Source organism: Felis catus, chromosome E1, assembly GCF_018350175.1.
Source record: "Felis catus isolate Fca126 chromosome E1, F.catus_Fca126_mat1.0, whole genome shotgun sequence".
Classification (NCBI taxonomy): domain Eukaryota; kingdom Metazoa; phylum Chordata; class Mammalia; order Carnivora; family Felidae; genus Felis; species Felis catus.
In genome coordinates, this window is record NC_058381.1 from 12,376,985 (window position 1) to 12,394,664 (window position 17,680).

A 17,680-nucleotide genomic window follows, 5' to 3' on the forward strand; every position below is an offset into this window, starting at 1 on the left:
CAGGGATGGCTTCCCGGAGGAGTTGGCCCCTCAGTGGAGCCTGAGGACCAAACAAGAGATGACCCCGCAATGAAATAGGAAATGGTCGTCAAGGAAGGGGGAAGGGCCTGAGGCTGGAGAGCTGGTTCGTCCTGGGTGCAGCCTGGGGTGTGTGCCAGGGGGCAGGAAACCAGGTCCAAGTGCGGGGTCAGGGCCAGATGGGGGTCATACCGGTCTATACCTCATCTCAAGGCCAGACCAGCCCCCCCTGCTCTGCGGGCCCTGCCGGGCAGCATGCAGGGGAGGCTCCGCAGACAGCACCGTTGGGGACTCCTGAAGCACGCCCAGGCCACCCGCCTCGGCTCCTATCACGCAGGTGCAGGGGCGGGAGGGGGTGCCGCTGATTTACATCCTACAGGTTGGGGGGAAAACCCAGGAAGTGCAGCTCAGGCACTAATCAAATCTAAGGCTAATAATAAACGTCCTGAGTAATGAGTGGCTTGGGCCGGAGCAGGCGAGGTGGCCGGACCCGGGCGGGCCCGGAGTGGTGTGAGTAGCCGGGGAGGTGGCCGGGTGGGGGCAAGGAGGGCTTGGCCAGGGGCGCCCCGCATGGGTTCGGTGGGGTTCGGCGCGAGTAGTACCCACAGCAGATGGACAAACTCGGGCTTGTCTGGGGGCCACCCCAAGTCTGGGGGCTCTGGGGGTTTGCAGCTTGCACGCCGGGAGAGGAGCTGGGAGGCTGGAGGGTAGGTATGCACCTTCTGCATCCATCCCCTGACTTTAACAATTATCAACGTATGGCCAGCCTTAGATCGTCTACGCCCGCCATTTTCCCCCTCCAGCCTCACTGGATCATCTTAAAGCTAATAACAAACATTGTATTCTTTGATGTGTGGATGCCTCAGCAGCCATCTCTTAAAAACTTTTTCAGAAAACAACACCCAGAAAACTAACCACCATGGCCTGACCAATTCTGAAAAGAATGACCCCCTAGTACTAGGACCAAATAGCCGATCAGGGTTGAGGTTTCCCAATTGTCTGATCAATGTCTTTTCCAGTCGGTTTGTTCAAATCAGGATCTGAGCACAGACCACGTTCTACCTTTGACTGTATGTGTTAATCTAGAGCAATTCCCATCTGGTCTCATTTATTCCCCCCGCTGTTTATTTATTGAAAAACCTGGATCGTATGCCCTGTAGAATTTTTATCAGGGTTTTAAAGGTTCGTTCAAAGTGACAGAGCAGGAAGCATAGGTTGCTGGAGCCGATGGGACCCACGCTGCTGCTCTGTCCCCCACACGTCAGGCAAGGAGTTTATCTTTTCTCTGATTCCTTTTTGCATCCAGTGACCATGTCCCCAGACAGGTCCCCAGCGAAGGGCTCAAATGTATACAATTTCTGAGACAGCCGGAACAGGTGAGGACACCCACCTTGACACAGGGTGAAAGTGCCGGGGCTTCCAGGACCACGGGCTGAGAATCGGTCAGAACCGTGACCCAGTGCTGAGCGAGGCTGCCTGGCACAGCAGAATCAGTACCGGCCCGCAGTCAGGGGTTCTGGCTCCCCATGTTCACGGACTCACCGTGTGACCTTGGACGGGCCCTTCACCTCTCCAGACTCTGTTTCCCCAGCTGCACAATGAAGAAGAGTCTCTGCCCCACCAGATGTCCCTCAAAACCTCACAAGGGCTTCGAACCCTCCAGAAGCCCTCTTGAGGAGTCACAAGCAAAGGTTCCGAGAAGGGCTGTGGAACTTCTTTCTCAGGCTTCTATTCTGCCCAGCCTGTGTCAGTCCTGGGGCTTTCCTGCCCTTCTTTGGGGCTGGATGATGGTTCTGGGATTTTATGTAGGTCCAGGTGGTGGTTGGGGAGTGGGGAGCAGCCACGGCACCCTCTGGTCTGCTGGTTGTCGGCCATCTGCCCAACTATGTCCCCATCAATCTCTACAGCTTGCTGGCTTCCAGACCATGAATGAGTCTTAGAAGCTCTCTAGGGCTGCCCTGTCCAATCTAACCCACCGCCCACCCAGCCATCCCTTCACAGTGGGTTAGCACCCTCCCTCTCCTCTCCCCAAATGAGGGAAGGGTCAGAGGTCTCTTTTTAATTTTGTGTGATTCTTTGGCGTTTTAAATTTGCTTGTTGAGGGACGCCTGGGTGGCTCAGTTGGTTAAGCAGCCGATTCTTGATTTCGGCTCAGGTCATGATCTCACGGTTTGTGAGTTCAAGCTGTGCGTGGGGCTCTGTGCTCTCAGCTCTGCACAGAGCCTGCTTGGGATTCTCTCTCTCTGCCTTTCCCCCCTCCTCTCTCTCTCTCTCTCTCTCTCAAAATAAATAAGTAAACTTTTTTAAAAATTGGCTTTTTGAGTAGGTAGTGGTCACGCTTTGCAAGCCCAGACAGTATAAAAAGGTATATAATATGAAGTCTTCTTCCCTCCCTGTACCCCATCTGCCCAGTTCCTGCCTCCCCTGGAATAAACAGCCTTACCGACATATAATTTACATGCCTGAAAGTTTACCCATTTAAAGTGTACAAGTCAATGTTATTTATTATAGTTACAGACTTGTGCAATCATCACTATAATCTAATTTTAGAACATTTCACCACTCCCCACCCCTCAGTCCCTCCACACCCCTTTCTGTCTCTATCCATTTGCCTAATTTGGACCATTTTATAAAAATTGAATGTGGTTTTGCAACTTTCTGTCTCTACCAATTTGCCTACCGTGGGCCATTTTATAAAAATTGAATGTGGTGCTTTGCGACTGGCTTCTTCTTCTTAGCATGGTGTTTTTAAGGTTCATTCATGTTGTGGCACATGTCAGCACTTTGTTCCTCTTCATGGCCAAATTATATTCCATTGAATGGATATGCCACGATTTGTTTATCCATTCGTCATGTGGTGGACATTTGGGCCGTTTCTGCTGTTTGGCTGTTATGAATAATGCTGCCGTGAACTTTCGTGTTCAAGTATTTGGGTTGACATATGTTTTCATTTTTCTTGGAAGTGTGATCGCAGCAGCTTGTGGCAATTCTGTGTTGAACATTTTGAGAAACTACCAGATTGTTTTCCACAGTAGATGACCATCTGATCATCTTGCTTCAAATTCTCCACATCCTCACCAACACGTGTCATTTTCCATCTTTTCATTATAACTATCTTAGTAGGTCTCTCAGTGTCGCTTTGATTTGCATTTCCTTAATTGACAAATGATGTTGGGTGCCTTTTCCTGTGCTGATTCAGATATATTTTTGGAAAAATGTCTAACTCCTTAACCCATTTTTAAATTGAGCTATTTCTTCATTGTTCAGATGTAAGCATTCTTTATATATTCTGGATCCCTTAACAAATATATGACTTGCAAACGTTTCCTCCACATCTATGGACTGTCCTTTTCTTTTCTTTCTTTTCTTTTTTTAATTATTTTATTTATTTTGTGTGAGAGAGAGAGAGACAGAGGCAGAGAGAGAGGAAGAGAGAGAATGCCAAGTGAGGCTCGATTTCACAAACTGTGAGATCACAACCTGAGCCCAAATCAAGAATCGGACACTTAACCAACTGAGCCACCCAAGCACCCCTGCCCCTTTTATTTTCTTGATGGTATTTTGTGAAACACAAATGTGTTTGATTTTCATGAAGTTTAATCTCTTCATCTTCTCTATAGTCATTTATGCATTTTGTGTCATTGCTTAACCCCAAATAATGAAGATTCACTCCTGTTTTCTTCTAAGCTTGTCATTTTAGCTCTTACGTTTAGATCTATGATCCACTGTGAGTTAATTTTTGTGTGTGGTGTGAGGTAGGCATCGAAATTTGTTCTCTTACACATGGCTATCCTGTGGTCTCAGCACTGTTTGTTGAGAAGATTATCCTTTCTCCCATTGAATTGCCTTGGTACCCTTATCAACTGAACATAAATGTTAAGCTTTATTTGTGGACTCTCAATTCTATTCCATTGGTCTATGCTTATCTTTATGCAGTATCACACTGTCTTATTTACTATTGCTTTGTAGTAAGTTTTTGAAATTGAAAAGTGTGAGTCTCCCAGCTATGTTTTTCTTTTTCAGGATTGTTTTGGCTCTTCTGGGTCCTTTGCGTCTCCATAAGATTTTAGGATCAGCTGTCAAATTCTGCGGAAAAGCCAGTTGGTATTTTTATTAGGATTTCATTGAATCTGTAGAATAATTTGGGGAATATTGCCATCTTAACAATATTAAGTCTTTCAATCCATGAACATAGGCTTTCTCTCCATTTATTTAGGTCTTTAAATTCTTCTTTCAACAATGTTTTGTAGTTTTCAGTGTACAAGTTTTACACTTTTTTGTCAAATTTATTTCTAAAAATTGTATTTAAAACACCATTTTTTGTTTCTTAAGTTTCTTTGTGGTGTTTCGTTACATATTATACCAACTCTTATAGATTTGAACTTCCCCCCTTTTTGCAAAAATAAAGAAAGAAGGAAGGAAGGAAGGAAGGAAGGAAGGAAGGAAGGAAAGAAGAAAGAAAGAAAGAAAGAAAGAAAGAAAGAAAGAAAGAAAGAAAGAAACCCTGTTTATTTTTATTTGTTTTTCCACATAATATATCTTGGAGTTCTTTCATAGTAATATATAAAGAGCTTCCTCATTCTTTTTTATAGGTGCAGACTCCAGTATATAAGAATATTATAATTTATTCATTTACTCCCTTATTGATGGGCAGTTGGTTTTTCCCCAATCTTCTGCTATTACGAACACTGCTGCAATTGATTTATTATCTCACACTTTGAGATAAATCAGAGTTTGATCACTATATCAGTGGTAAATACATCAGTAATTTTGACAAATGTTGTCAAATTGCCCTCCACGAGGGTTATCCCTGTTTCCTCTCTTTCCATGGTGAATGAGAGTGACAGTTTCCTTATGGCCCTGCCAATAGAAGGTGCAATTAAGCTTCTAGATTTTTAAGTCTATTAAGGAAAGATAGAATCAGCATAGTTTGAATTTATCTTCTATTAGGAATGAGACCAAACATCTTTATGATGTTTTCCCCCGTCTATGAACTGTCTGTTCATTGTGTTTGCCCAATTTTCTGTTGGGTAGCTGGCCTTTTCCTTTCTGTTTATAAATAAAAGATGCAAATGTTTTGTTTCCATTTTTCATTTGCCTTTGGACTTTCCTTGAGGTGTTTTTGGCCATGTTTGGTGATTTTTTTCTTTGCTTGTTCTGTGTAGTCTATTTTATCAGTCCTTTTACAGATTTTGGATATGGTGTCATAGTTAAAAAAGTCTTTCATATTCCAAGGTTATAAAGAAATATCAGGTCATTTTTTTCTTTAGAATTTTAATAATCTTATTGTTTTCCACATTTAAATCTTTGGGCTATTTTTTTAATAGAGGGGAAATTATTTCCTGTGCCCAGTTACTTAAAAAAAAATTGTTTTTATGTCTGTTTATTTATTTATTTAGGTTTATTCATTTTTGAGAGAGAGGGACAGAGTGTGAGCAGGGGAGGGGCAGAGAGAGAGAGGGAGACACAGAATCCAAAGCAGGCTACAGGTTCTGAGCTGTCAGAACAGAGCTGGACATGGGGCTTGAACTCAAACCGTGAGATCATGACCTGAGCCAAAGTTGGGCACTTAACTGACTGGGCCACCCAGGCGCCCCATAATGTTTACTTATTTTTTGAGAGAGAGAGAGACAGAGTGCTAGCGGGGGGAGGGGCAGAGAGAGAGGGAGGGGCAGACACAGAATCCAAAGCAGGTTCCAGACTCTGAGCTGCCAGCACAGAGCCTGACACAGGGCTCGAACCCACCAACCGTGGGATCATGACCTGAGCTGAAGTCGGACGCTTAACCGACTGAGCCACCCAGGCGCCCCTCTGGCTCAGTTACTTTGTCTCTGTCAAGAATATCCTCCCCTAAGTTTTGAAAGCAAAAGCCAGCATTTTTTTCTCCTCTCCCTCTGCCAAGACACCTTTACCCTGAGTCCTACTTGAATGACAGAAATGCAGGCGGGGGAGGGGGCAGAATAAAACTTAAATATTGTCCCAATCCAGCTGTCTATAACACAGTGCAAAAATGAAGACGGCTTTTCATTCCACAAGTCTTTACTGGGGACAATGATGGACAAGGTCATTTATGAGGTCATTTATCAAGGACCTACTGTGTCCTGCTATTATGGAAGGCACCGGATACAAAGATGAATGAGAGTGTCAGGAGACAGAATGGTGACTCCCAAAGGTCAAATTACAAAACAAGAACCATCACCAGGAAGGCGTGCTCAGGCCACACGGTCATCCAGGGAGGCACATGTAAGGGCTCAGAGGAGAGGCAAGGGGGCGAGGCAGCTATGGGGGCAAGTGTTTTTAGAAAATTATGGTGCTTAAGCCACAGGTTGAGGTTGTGGGAGCAGTTCCCAGGCCTCGAGTGCTAATTTGATGATACTATTATTATTAATAAGAATAATGTCATAATAATTCTCTATCATTATGATTATATGGTTTTATATTACCGTAAGATGATTTTAATTGTGACTACAATTAATCCATTATATTTTTTGCCACTTATATCCGACTAATAACTGCCGCTTGGCAGCTTCGTCTCTGGCCAGTTATACGCATGTCACGTACACGTCCTTGAGGGAAACTTCTCTGCAGAGGGAAGCCTGGAACGTCCATTTTGCAGATAACGAAAACCGAGGTTTTGTGCCCTTTCCCAAGGTGATCGGTAATGACACGAGGCATAACTGTGCTTTCCCCACCACAGACCCCTTTGCTCTCTCACGCATGTTCTGCCACTGAACTGTGGCAAATCGATTTTCAAAATGAGCTAACAGGAGGCAAAAACCACCATGGGGAGAAATGGTCGCCCCCTTTCTACAAACACGGACCTGAGAGGGGCCCCTGGGTGGCTCAGTCGGCTAGGCGTCCGACTCTTGCTCTCACCTCAGGTCTTGATCTTGATCTCAGGGTCATGAGTTCAGGCTCCATGTTGGGCCTTGTGCTGGGCGCGAAACCTACTTAAAAAAAAAAAAAAAAATTCCCTATAAGCACAAAACTGAGAAAGTGACTTGACTAGTACTCCCGGGACTCAGTTTAGTTCTGACTTAGATCCAGCGTGGGGATGGTGGGCTCACCACCCTGACAATCTCTGAAAGGTAGTTTTGGGTGCAGGTGGGGGCTCCCAGGGGTGAGTCTCAGAGCTATTTTCAATACCTCAGAAGAGCCTGGTAAGAAATCACGTACAACGAACTGAAATGAAAAGCCACCTCCTTCTCATTTCCTTCTTTGCCTCCTCCCCCCCCCCCCCCCCGCCTCCTCTCCCTTCTTCACGGGAATAAAAGCGGGCTTCTAAGTGGTCATTGCCAGTTCTCCCACATGTGCCCCAGGTGTCAGGCTGTGACCTCCTCCGGGGCACACACCCCATCTCTTCATGTTGGAATCTCCTTCTGACCCCTCCCCGCTGACCCCCCCCCCCCCACTGACAGCCTAGTTCAAAGCCCCCAGCTCATGTGTTTATTCAAAGATTGGTGACAAATTCCTCCTGTCTTGAAGCTTTTTACGGTCCCTTCTTTTCAAGTCATTGACAGATTTTCTTGGCAAAATTCCAAAGAACGAGAAGGAGTTGCTGAGGCTTTTATCCATCTTGCTTCTTTCTCATGGGCACAGGACCCTCTCCCCACCATGGAGAAAGACACAGGGTTGTCTTGGGTCCTTGTGGCAGGAACTGGCCCTTTTAATTTTCCCTTGACCCGGGTCCAGGCCTTGGCCAGTACAATGCTCCACAGTGCGAGGAGTGGCAATGTTAATAAGGGCAATAGCTCAGGGGGTTAACCTTTTACTAATCGCACAGTACCATACCAGGCAAAGCACTTGCCACGCATGTAATAACCACAATGGCCTTATGAAGTCGGCAATAACATCCGCATTTTACAGATGAGGACGCTGCGTTTCAAGGAGGCAAAGTTCTGCCCAAGGTCACACAGCTAGGAAGTGCTGGACCCGGGATATACAGTCCAGTGGTTTCCAGCCGTTGCTACCTGAATGTCCAGAATATGATACGCACACACTGCTAGTTCTTGACTTTTCGATTTTAGACATTGTGCATTAATTCCCTGCTTTCTAAGATGAGAACTCAGCTCTTACATCACCCTCTGTGTACCCACCACCCCCCCTCTACCCAGTCTCCCAGAGCACGGTGTTTAGTTAGATCCGTGGAGATGGAGAGCAGTTCTGGCCCCAGCAATGGGGCTGAGCCCGTGGCAGATGTGGCAGGACCAGCCGACCATACTCCCGACAGCCTGCGCATCTGTCCACTCTGACGCCCTCAGGATTTCCAGAGAGTCCATCAACAATGGAAATTCTTTTGGATCCCCCCGGTCAACCCCAGTGCTCAAGGGTAGACTGCCAGCTAATCAGCTTGCCCCCAAATGTAAAACCCTCCACGGTATCGTTCTCCCTTTTCTTCTTCCTCTCTCTCCTAAGTCCTGGTATTGCCTTTGTTCCTTGACAGTGGTCCAATGACTGTCCCCGGTCACGCAGATGAGGAAACTCTTGTATGGGAAGCATAAGTCAGAGTCCTTGAGTTATTCACTGACAGTTGCTCACACGTTTATGATGCTGTGAATTTTGTTCCCAGCTGAACTATCCATGTGCTATGATTTCCCTGGCGTTGACAGCTCCTGAGTTCTCTCTGCACGTGTCAGCGATTTGTCCTCAGCTCTGTGACAAACCCAGTCTGTCAGTTGGTCAAACATACTCACTTGTCTATTATTTCAATGTTCATCAGAGACATTCCTTCCCTCTTTTATTTTAGCTGGGACAGTGTTCCCTCCAGGCCTGCAGGCAGCTGTCCCCCGAGATTTCCTTCGGCATCATTCTGAGAATTTCTACCTGCACCTCTTTGCTGAGATGGATCCTGTGTTTCTCCCCGACTTGTCACCATTTGGCTTACGCCCTACATTGGATGGAGTGTATCCCCCAGCAGCTTACCAAGTCACCACTATCTAGATCCAAAATCTCTCATCATCCCAGCTTGCCCCTCCCCTCAGCCCCTGGTAACCCCTGGTCTACTTTCCGCCGCCATGAATTCGCCTATTCTAGGTACCTCGTGTAAGCAGAATCAGACAGTAGCTGTCTTTTCGTGGTTGGTTTATTTCACTTACCATAAGGTCTTCAAGGTTCATCCATGTTGCTGCATGTGTCCGTACTTTACTCATTTTAATAACTGAGTAATATTCCAGTATAATATAGCACTTTTTATTTATCCCTTCATTTATCGATGAACACGGGTTTTCCACTTTCGGTCTATTGTGCATAACGCTGCTGTGAACGTTGGTGTACAAGTATCTATGTGAGTCGCTGCTTTCAGTTCCTTTGGATATATATCTAGGACTGGAATTGCTGGGTCATATGGTAGCTCTATATGTAACTTTGTGAGGAAATGTCAAACTGTTTTCTATAGTGGTTGCAGCATTTTTCATTCCTGCAATCAATACATGAGGGTCCCAATTTCTCCACATTCTTGTCAAGACTCATTATTTTTCACTTTTTTGATAATTGCCATTCTAATGAGCATGAAGTGGTGTCTCACTGTAGTTTCGATTGGAATTTCTCCAATGACTGGCGATGTTGAGTATTTTTATATGCTTATGGGCCATTTGGATGCCATCTTTGGGGAAATGTCAACTCAAGCCTTTCGCCCAGTTTTGACTTGAGTTGTTTCTGTTTTGGCTGTTGAGTGTCAGGAGTTTTTTATGTCTTCTGCCTATTAATCACTTATCAGAGATGTTATTTGCAAATATTTGCTCCCATTCTGTGAGCTTTTTGTTTTTACTGTCTTGATGGACAGAAGTTTTTAATTTTGATGAAACCTAACATATCTAGGTGTTGTATCAAAAGTGGAATTGCCAGATGGAATGCATGAAGGTGTTACCCGGTTTTCCTCTAAAAGTTTTATAGTTTTAGTCTGAAGTTTAGGTCTTTGATACATTTGAAGGTAATCTTCCAACTCTTCTTATTCTTCAAAATTACTTTGGCCTATTCAGGGCCCCTTGCAATTCCATATGAAGTTTTAGGATAAATTCTTGTATTTGTGTAAAAAAGTCACCGGGATTTTGTTAAGGACTGTAATGAATCTGTAGATCACTTTGGGGAGTATTGCCATTTGAACAACATTAAGTCTTCCAGTCCATGAACATAGGATGTCTTTTATTTAGGCTTCTTTAATTTCAGCAGTGTTTTGTAGTTTTTCAGGATATACTTTTTTTTTGTCACCGTGGTTAAATTTATTCCTAAATATTTTATTCTTTTTTTACGCATTTGTAAATGGAATTGTTTTCTTAATTTCCTTTCAGGATTGTTTGTTGCAAATATGTGTGTGTGTGTGTGTGTGTGTATTTCTGTATGTATATATATATACTTGCATATAGATATATTTGTCTATATATATATTTGTGTGTGTGTATGTATATATATATATTTGCGTGTGTGTGTGTGCATTGGTTTTGTATCCTACAACTTAATATTAGTTCTAACAGGTGTGTGTGTGTGTGTGTGTAACTTTCAGGGACTTGACATGTAAGATCATGTCATCTGTGAACAGAGATCATTTTATTTTCTCCTTTCCAATTTGGATACCTTATTTCTTTTTCTTGCCTAATTTCTCTGGCTAGAACTTTCAGTACTATGTTCAACTGATGCAGGAAAAGTAGGCTTTCTTGTCTTGTTGCTGATCTTAGGAGAGAAGCTCTTAGTCTTTCATCATTGGGTAGGATGTCAACTGTGAGTTTTTTCATATATGGTTTTTATCATATTGAGGAAATTCTCCTCTATTTCTACTTTACTGGGTGTTTTTTTTTAATCATGGAAAGATGTTGAATTTTGACAAATGCTTTGTCTGCATCCATTGAGATGAACATACAGTTTTCTTTCCATTCTTTTACTGTGGTGTGTTGCATTGATTGATTTTCATGTATTGATCCATTATTGCATTCCAGGAATAAATCCCACTTGGCTGTGGTGTAGAATGCTTTTAATATGCTGTTGGAATTTATTTGCTAATATTTTGCTGAGAATTTTTACATCCATATTCATAAGGCATATTGGTCTATAATTTTCTTTTCTTATGTTGTCTTTATTAGGCTTTGGTATCAGTGTAATGTTGACCTCATAGAATGAGTTAGGAAGTATTCCCTCCTCTTCAATTTTTTAGAAGAGTCTTAGAAATACTAATGTTAATTCTTCCTTAAATGTTTGCTAAAATTCACCGGTGACACCATCTGGGCTTTTCATCATGGGCCTTTCATTGAGAGGTTTCTGATTACCGGTTCAGTCTCCTTACTTGTTATATATAGGTCTGTTCAGATAGTCCTTCTTCGTGTGTCAGTTCTTATAGATTGTATGTTTCTAGGAATTTGTCTATCTAGGTTACCCAATTTGTTGGATGTGTAATTGTTCATAGTATTCTCATAATCTATAAAATCTGTAGTAATATCCCCACTTTCATTTCTTTTTTTTTAAATCTTTCTCTCTTTTTCCATTTTATTTTATTTTCATCATCATAGGTGTACTTTTTAATCCTCAGCCTCTATTTTCCCCCTCCCCCCACCCTTTTCTTCTCTGGTGACCATCAGTTTGTTCTCTACAGTTAAGAGTTGGTTTCTTTTTTTGTTTGTTTGTTTATTTACTTTTGAGAAAGACAGAGAGTGTGAGCAGGGGAGGAGTAAAGAGAGGGAGAAAGAGGATCCAAAGCGGGCTCCATGTGAGTCTAATGTGGGTCTCGAACTCATGAACTGTGACATCACAACCTGAGTCAAAGTTGGACGTCCAACTGACTGAGCCACCCAGGTGCCCCAAGAGTTTGTTTCTTGGTTTGCCCTTCTCTTTCTCCCCCTCCCTTTGTTTGTTTGTTTTGTTTCTTAAATTCCACATACGAATGAAATCATATGGTTTGTCTTTCTCTGACAGACTTATTTTGCTTAGAATTATACTCTCTAGCTCCATCCATGTTGTTGCAAATGGCAAGAGTTCATTCTTTTTTTATTGCTGAACAATATTCCATTGTAGATCTATATCACCTCTTCTTTATCCATTCGGCAGTTGATGGACATTTTGGCTGTTTCTATAGTTTGGCTATTATAAACAATGCTGCAGTTAATATAGGGTGCATGCTGTTGGTGGGAATGCAAACTGGTGCAGCCACTCTGGAAAACAGTATGGAGGTTCCTCAAATAATTAAAAATAGAACTACCCTACGACCCAGAAATTGCACTACTGGGTATTTATCGAAAGGATACAGGTGTGTTGTTTCAAAGGGGCACATGTACCCCCTTTCATAGCAACACTATCGACAATAGCCAAAGTATGGAAAGAGCCCAAATGTCCATCGACTGATGAATGGATAAAGAAGATGTGGTTTATATATACAATGTAATACTACTCGGTGGTGAAAAAGAATAAAATCTTGCCATTTGCAACAACATGGATGGAACTAGAGGGGATTATGCTAAGTGAAATAAGTCAATCAGAGAAAGATATATGATTTCACTTTTATGTGAAATTTGAGAAACTCAACAGATGAACATAGGAGAAGGGAAGGAAAAATAAGATAAAAAGAGAGAGGGAGGCAAACCATGAAAGACACTTAAATACAGAGAACAAACTGAGGGCTGCTAGAGGGAAGGTGGGTGGGGGGATAGATGAAATGGGTGATGGGCATTAAGGAAGACACTGGTTGGGATGAGCGCTGGTGTCATATGTAAGAGATGAATCACTAGGTTCTACTCCTGAAGCCAAGACTACACATATGTAAACTAACTTGAATTTAAATGAAAAAAAAAAAAAAGAAACATAGGGGTACATGTATCCCTTTGATTAGTGTTTTTTTATTTTTTTGGTAAATACCCTGGTAGTGCAATTCCTGGATTGCAAGGTAGTTCTATGTTTAATTTTTTGAGGAACCTCCATACTGTTTTCCAGAGTGGCTGCACCAGTTTGCATTCCCACCAGCAGAGCAAGAGGGTTCCTTTTTCTCCACACCCTCACCAACATTTACTGTTCCTTGTGTTGTTGATTTTAGTCATTCTGACAGGTGTGAGGTGATATCTCACTGTGGTTTTGATTTGCATTTTCCTGATTATGAGTGATGCTGAGCATCTTTTCATGTCCCACTTTCATTTCTGACTTTAGTAATTTGAATCTCTTCTGTTTTTCTTAGTCAATCTAGCTAAAGATTTGTCAATTTTGTTAATCTATTCCAAGAACCGACTTTCGGTTTTGTTGATTTTCTCTAGTACAGTTTCTTCTCTATTTTATTTATCTCCACTCTAATCTTTATTATTTCCTTACCTCTGCCATCTTTTGGTTTAATTCACGCTTCATTTTCTAGTTCCTCATAGTGTACAGTTAAGTTATGATTTGAGAATTTCTTCTTTTTTAGTGCATATGCATTTACAGTTATAAATTTCCCTCTTAGCGTTACCTTTTCTGTATCCCGTAACTTTTGGTAACTTGCGTTTTCATTTTCACTTATCTCAAGGTATTTTGTAATTTTCCTTGTGATTTCCACTTTGAGACATCAGTTGTTTAAGAATATGTTGTTGAGGGGCGCCTGGGTGGCGCAGTCGGTTAAGCGTCCGACTTCAGCCAGGTCACGATCTCGCGGTCCGTGAGTTCGAGCCCCGCGTCGGGCTCTGGGCTGATGGCTCAGAGCCTGGAGCCTGTTTCCGATTCTGTGTCTCCCTCTCTCTCTGCCCCTCCCCCGTTCATGCTCTGTCTCTCTCTGTCGCAAAAAATAAATAAATGTTGAAAAAAAAAAAAAAGAATATGTTGTTGAATTTCCACGTCTGTGAATTTTCCAGTTTTCCTTCTGTCATTGATTTTTAGTTTCATTCTATTTTGATCAGAAAAGATACTTTGAATGATTTCAATTTTTTAAAACCTGTTAACGTTTGGTTTGTGATCCAATATATGGTCTACTGTAGAGAACGTTCCATGTACACTTGAGAAGAATGTGTATACTGATGTTGCTGAGTGTAGTATTTGTATATGTCTATTATATATCATTGATTCATAGTGTTGTTCAAGTTCTCTATTTCCTTTATTTCCTTATTGATCTCTTGCTTGGTTCTTCTATCCATTACGAAAAGCAGGGTATTAACATATGCAAATATTATTGTAGAACTATCTATTTCTCCCTTCAGTTCTGTCAATTTTTGTTTCATATATTTTGGGGCTCTGTTGTTAGATGCGTGTATGTTTATAATTGTTATTACCTTCTTGCTGTATCAAGCTTTTTATCAATATATTTTGTCCTTCTTTGTTTCTTGTAACCTCTTTTGACTTAAGGTCTATTTTGTCTGACAATAATATAACCGCCTCAGCTCCCTTTTGGCTATTATTTGCATGGAATATATTGTTCATTGTTTCTACTTACAATCTCTTAGTGTCCTTTTATCTAAAGGAAGTCTCTTGTACACAGCATATAGATGGATGCTGCTTTCTTTTTTAATCCAATTTGCCAATTTCTGCCTTTTAATAGGGGAATTTAGTCCATTTACTTTGATGTGATGACTGATAAAAAAGGATTTACTTCTGTCGTTTATCTGTTTTCTGTATCTTATGTTTTTTGTTCCTCAATTTCTCCATTACTCCCCTTTTTTTGTATGTAGTTGGTTGCTTGTAGCATTAACATTTTGATTCACTTTTTCTTTCCTTTTTTTAAATGTTTATTGATTTATTCAGAGACAGCGAAGTGGGGGTTGGGGGGAGAATCCCAAGCAGGCTCCATGCTGTCAGCAAAGAGCATGACACAGGGCTCGATCTCACAAACCGTGATATCACGGCCTGAGCCAAAATCAAGAGTTAGATACTTAACCGCCTGAGTCACCCAGACGCTCCTCCTTTTTTGTACTTTTAAAGGTTATTTCCTTAGTGGTTACCTTGGGGAATATAATTAACATTTTAAACTTATAACAACTTAATTTTAATACTAACTTAGTTTTGATAATGTACAAACATTTTCTTGCTATATCTCTGTCCCTTCCCATTTACGTTGTTATTGTCATAGATTACCTCTTCATGCATTTTATGCCCATTAACATAGGTTTATAATCGTTTTATGCATTGGTACACTAAATCATATAGGAAAAAAAAAAAGAGGAGTTACAAACCACACAAAAAGTACAATAATACTTGCTTTTATATTTACCTATGTAGTTACCTTTACCAGTGTCCCTTATCTGTTCTCATGGCTGTGTCTACATCTAAGGTACTTTCATTTCAACACAAAGGACTCCCTTTAGCATTCCTTGTAGGGCAGGTCTAATGAACTGGGAATGAACTCCCTCAGCTTTGAAGGATAGTATTGCTGGATATGTAATTCTTGGTTGGCAATTTTTTTTTCTTTCAGGACTTTAAATATATCATCCCACTGCCTCTTGACCTCTATGGTTTCCAAGGAGAAATTAGCTGTTAATTTTATTGAAGGTTACCTGTATGTGAAAAGTTGTTTCTATGTTGCAACTTTTACAATTCTCACATTTTGATTACAATGTGTCTCAGCATTGGGCTCTTTGAATTTACCTTATTTAGAGTTCATTGAGGCTCTTGAACACATATTTATGTCTTTCCTAAGATTTGAGAAGTTTTCAGCCTTTTTTTTTTTCAAATATTGTGTTCTTTTCTCTCTCTCTCTCTTCCTCTCTCTTTCTGGAACTCCTAAAAATTTATGGTGGCATGTTTGATGGGGCCCCATAAGTCCCTCAGGTTCTGTTCACTTTTCCTCATTTTTAAAAATTTCTGCTTCTCAGACTAAGCAATTCAATTGTCCTTTCTTCTGCCTGCTCAAATCTGTTGTTGAGCCCCTTTAGTGACCTTTATTCATTTCAGTTATTAGATTTTTCAATTCCAGAATTTTTTTGTTTCCATTTTTTTATTTAAAAAAAATTATAAAAATGTATTTTGAGAGACAGAGACAGAGACAGAGAGAAAGAGAGAGAGCAAACACAAGCAGGGGATGGTCACAGAGAGAGGGAAAGAGATAATCCCAAGCAGGTTCTGTGCTGTTAAAGCAGAGCCCAACGTGGGACTTGATCTCATGAACCATTAGATCATGACCTGAGCCAAAATCAAGAGTCAGATGCTTAACCGACTGAGCGACCCAGGTGCCCCTGTTTCCATTTTTAATAGGCTATTTTTAGAGCAGTTTTGGGTTCATGGAAAAATTAAGTGGGAAGTACAGAGAGTCCTCCTATACCTCATTCCCCCAAACATGCACAGCGTCCCATACAATGAACATCCTGCACTAAAGTGGTACATTTGTTACAACGGATGAACCTATGTTAATACATCATTATCACCCAAAGTCCATAAGTTTACACTAACGTTTATTTTTGGCGTTGTACATTCTACAGGATTTCACCAATGTAGAAGGACATGTATCCACCATGACAGTATCAAACAGAATAATTTCTGTGCTCCCTTCCCCAACCCCTAACAGCCACTAATCTTTCTACTGTTTCCACAGTTTTGCCTTTTCTAGAAGGTCAGATAGCTATAATCATGCAGTAGTAGCCTTTTCAGCGTGGCTTCTTTTAGTTAGTAATATGCAGTTAAGATTCCTCCATGTGTTCTCGTGGCTTGATAACTCCATTCCTTTTTTTAAAAATTTAATGTTTATTTTTGAGAGACAGAGAGAGAGAGAAAGCATAGGGGCAGAGAGACAGAAAGCGAGACATAGAATCTGAAGCAGGCTCCAGGCTCTGCGTTGTCAGCCCAGCGTCCAGTGCAGGGCTTGAACCCACGAGCCATGAGATCATGACCTGAGCTGAAGTTGGACTCTTAACCCACTGAGGCACCCACGTGCCCCAATAACTCATTTCTTTTTAGTGCTGAGTAAATTCCATTGTTTGGATGTACCACAGTTTATTTATCCATTTACTTACTGAAGGAAACCTTGCTTGCTTCCAAGTTTTGGTTCCTGTTTTACAACTTCTATCTCTTTATTCATATTCTCACACTTCATTCATACATAATTTTTTGATTTCCTTTAGTTCTCTGTCCATGATTTTCTTTAGGCATTGAATATACTTAAGACAGTTGATTTAACATCTTTGACTAATATTTCCAATGTCTGGGCTTCCTCAGGGATAATTTCTGTCAAATTCTTTTTTCTGTAAATGTGCCATATTTTCTCATTTCTTTGTATGTTTCGTAAGTTTTCTGAGAACTGGATATTTTGAGTATTCTGTTGTAGTAATTCTAATTCTCCCGTTTCTCAGGGATTACTGTATCTTGCTTGTTGATGGCTGGAATCCATGTGTGGCTTTTCCAAACTATTTCTGCAAAGGATGTATTTATTGTGTGTGGTCACTGAAGTTTCTGTTCCTTTATCTCTGCAGTCAGCCAGTGACCGGACAAAGATTTCCTTAAATGTCTGGCTCCCAAGAGTTGGGGGGAGAAGATCACCATCTCTTTTAAATTCCCTGGAAGCCACCTCAGCCGTTGGGGGTTGAAACAATGGTCACCAACCTCTGGGCCAGCCCCTCACTGATCAAAAGCAGCAAACAGCAATCCGAACCTGCAACCCCAATGTTTGGAGGACAAGGTCCTCCTCACCCATCGGGGTTCCAGCAAGTTTCACCGGCAACGTGAACAGCTGCCTGCACGGCGGCACACATGGGGCTGGAGACCAAGGGATGCTAGCCACCACCATGAAATACATTGAGATGCA

At 41.7% G+C, this 17,680-nt stretch overlaps 1 protein-coding gene across 2 annotated transcripts in view; it reads left to right on the forward strand.

Moving 5' to 3' along the window:
• Positions 1 to 403: 403 nt before the first annotated feature.
• The window catches only part of TNFRSF13B (TNF receptor superfamily member 13B), a 36,372-nt gene continuing 19,095 nt past the window's right edge, over positions 404 to 17,680 (forward strand). For both annotated transcript variants that reach the window (XM_023244016.2, XM_023244017.2), the window contains exon 1: positions 404 to 528. In XM_023244016.2, coding sequence (XP_023099784.2) covers positions 471 to 528 — 58 coding nt within the window. In that variant the 5' untranslated portion in view covers positions 404 to 470. The remainder of the gene's footprint in view (positions 529 to 17,680) is intronic.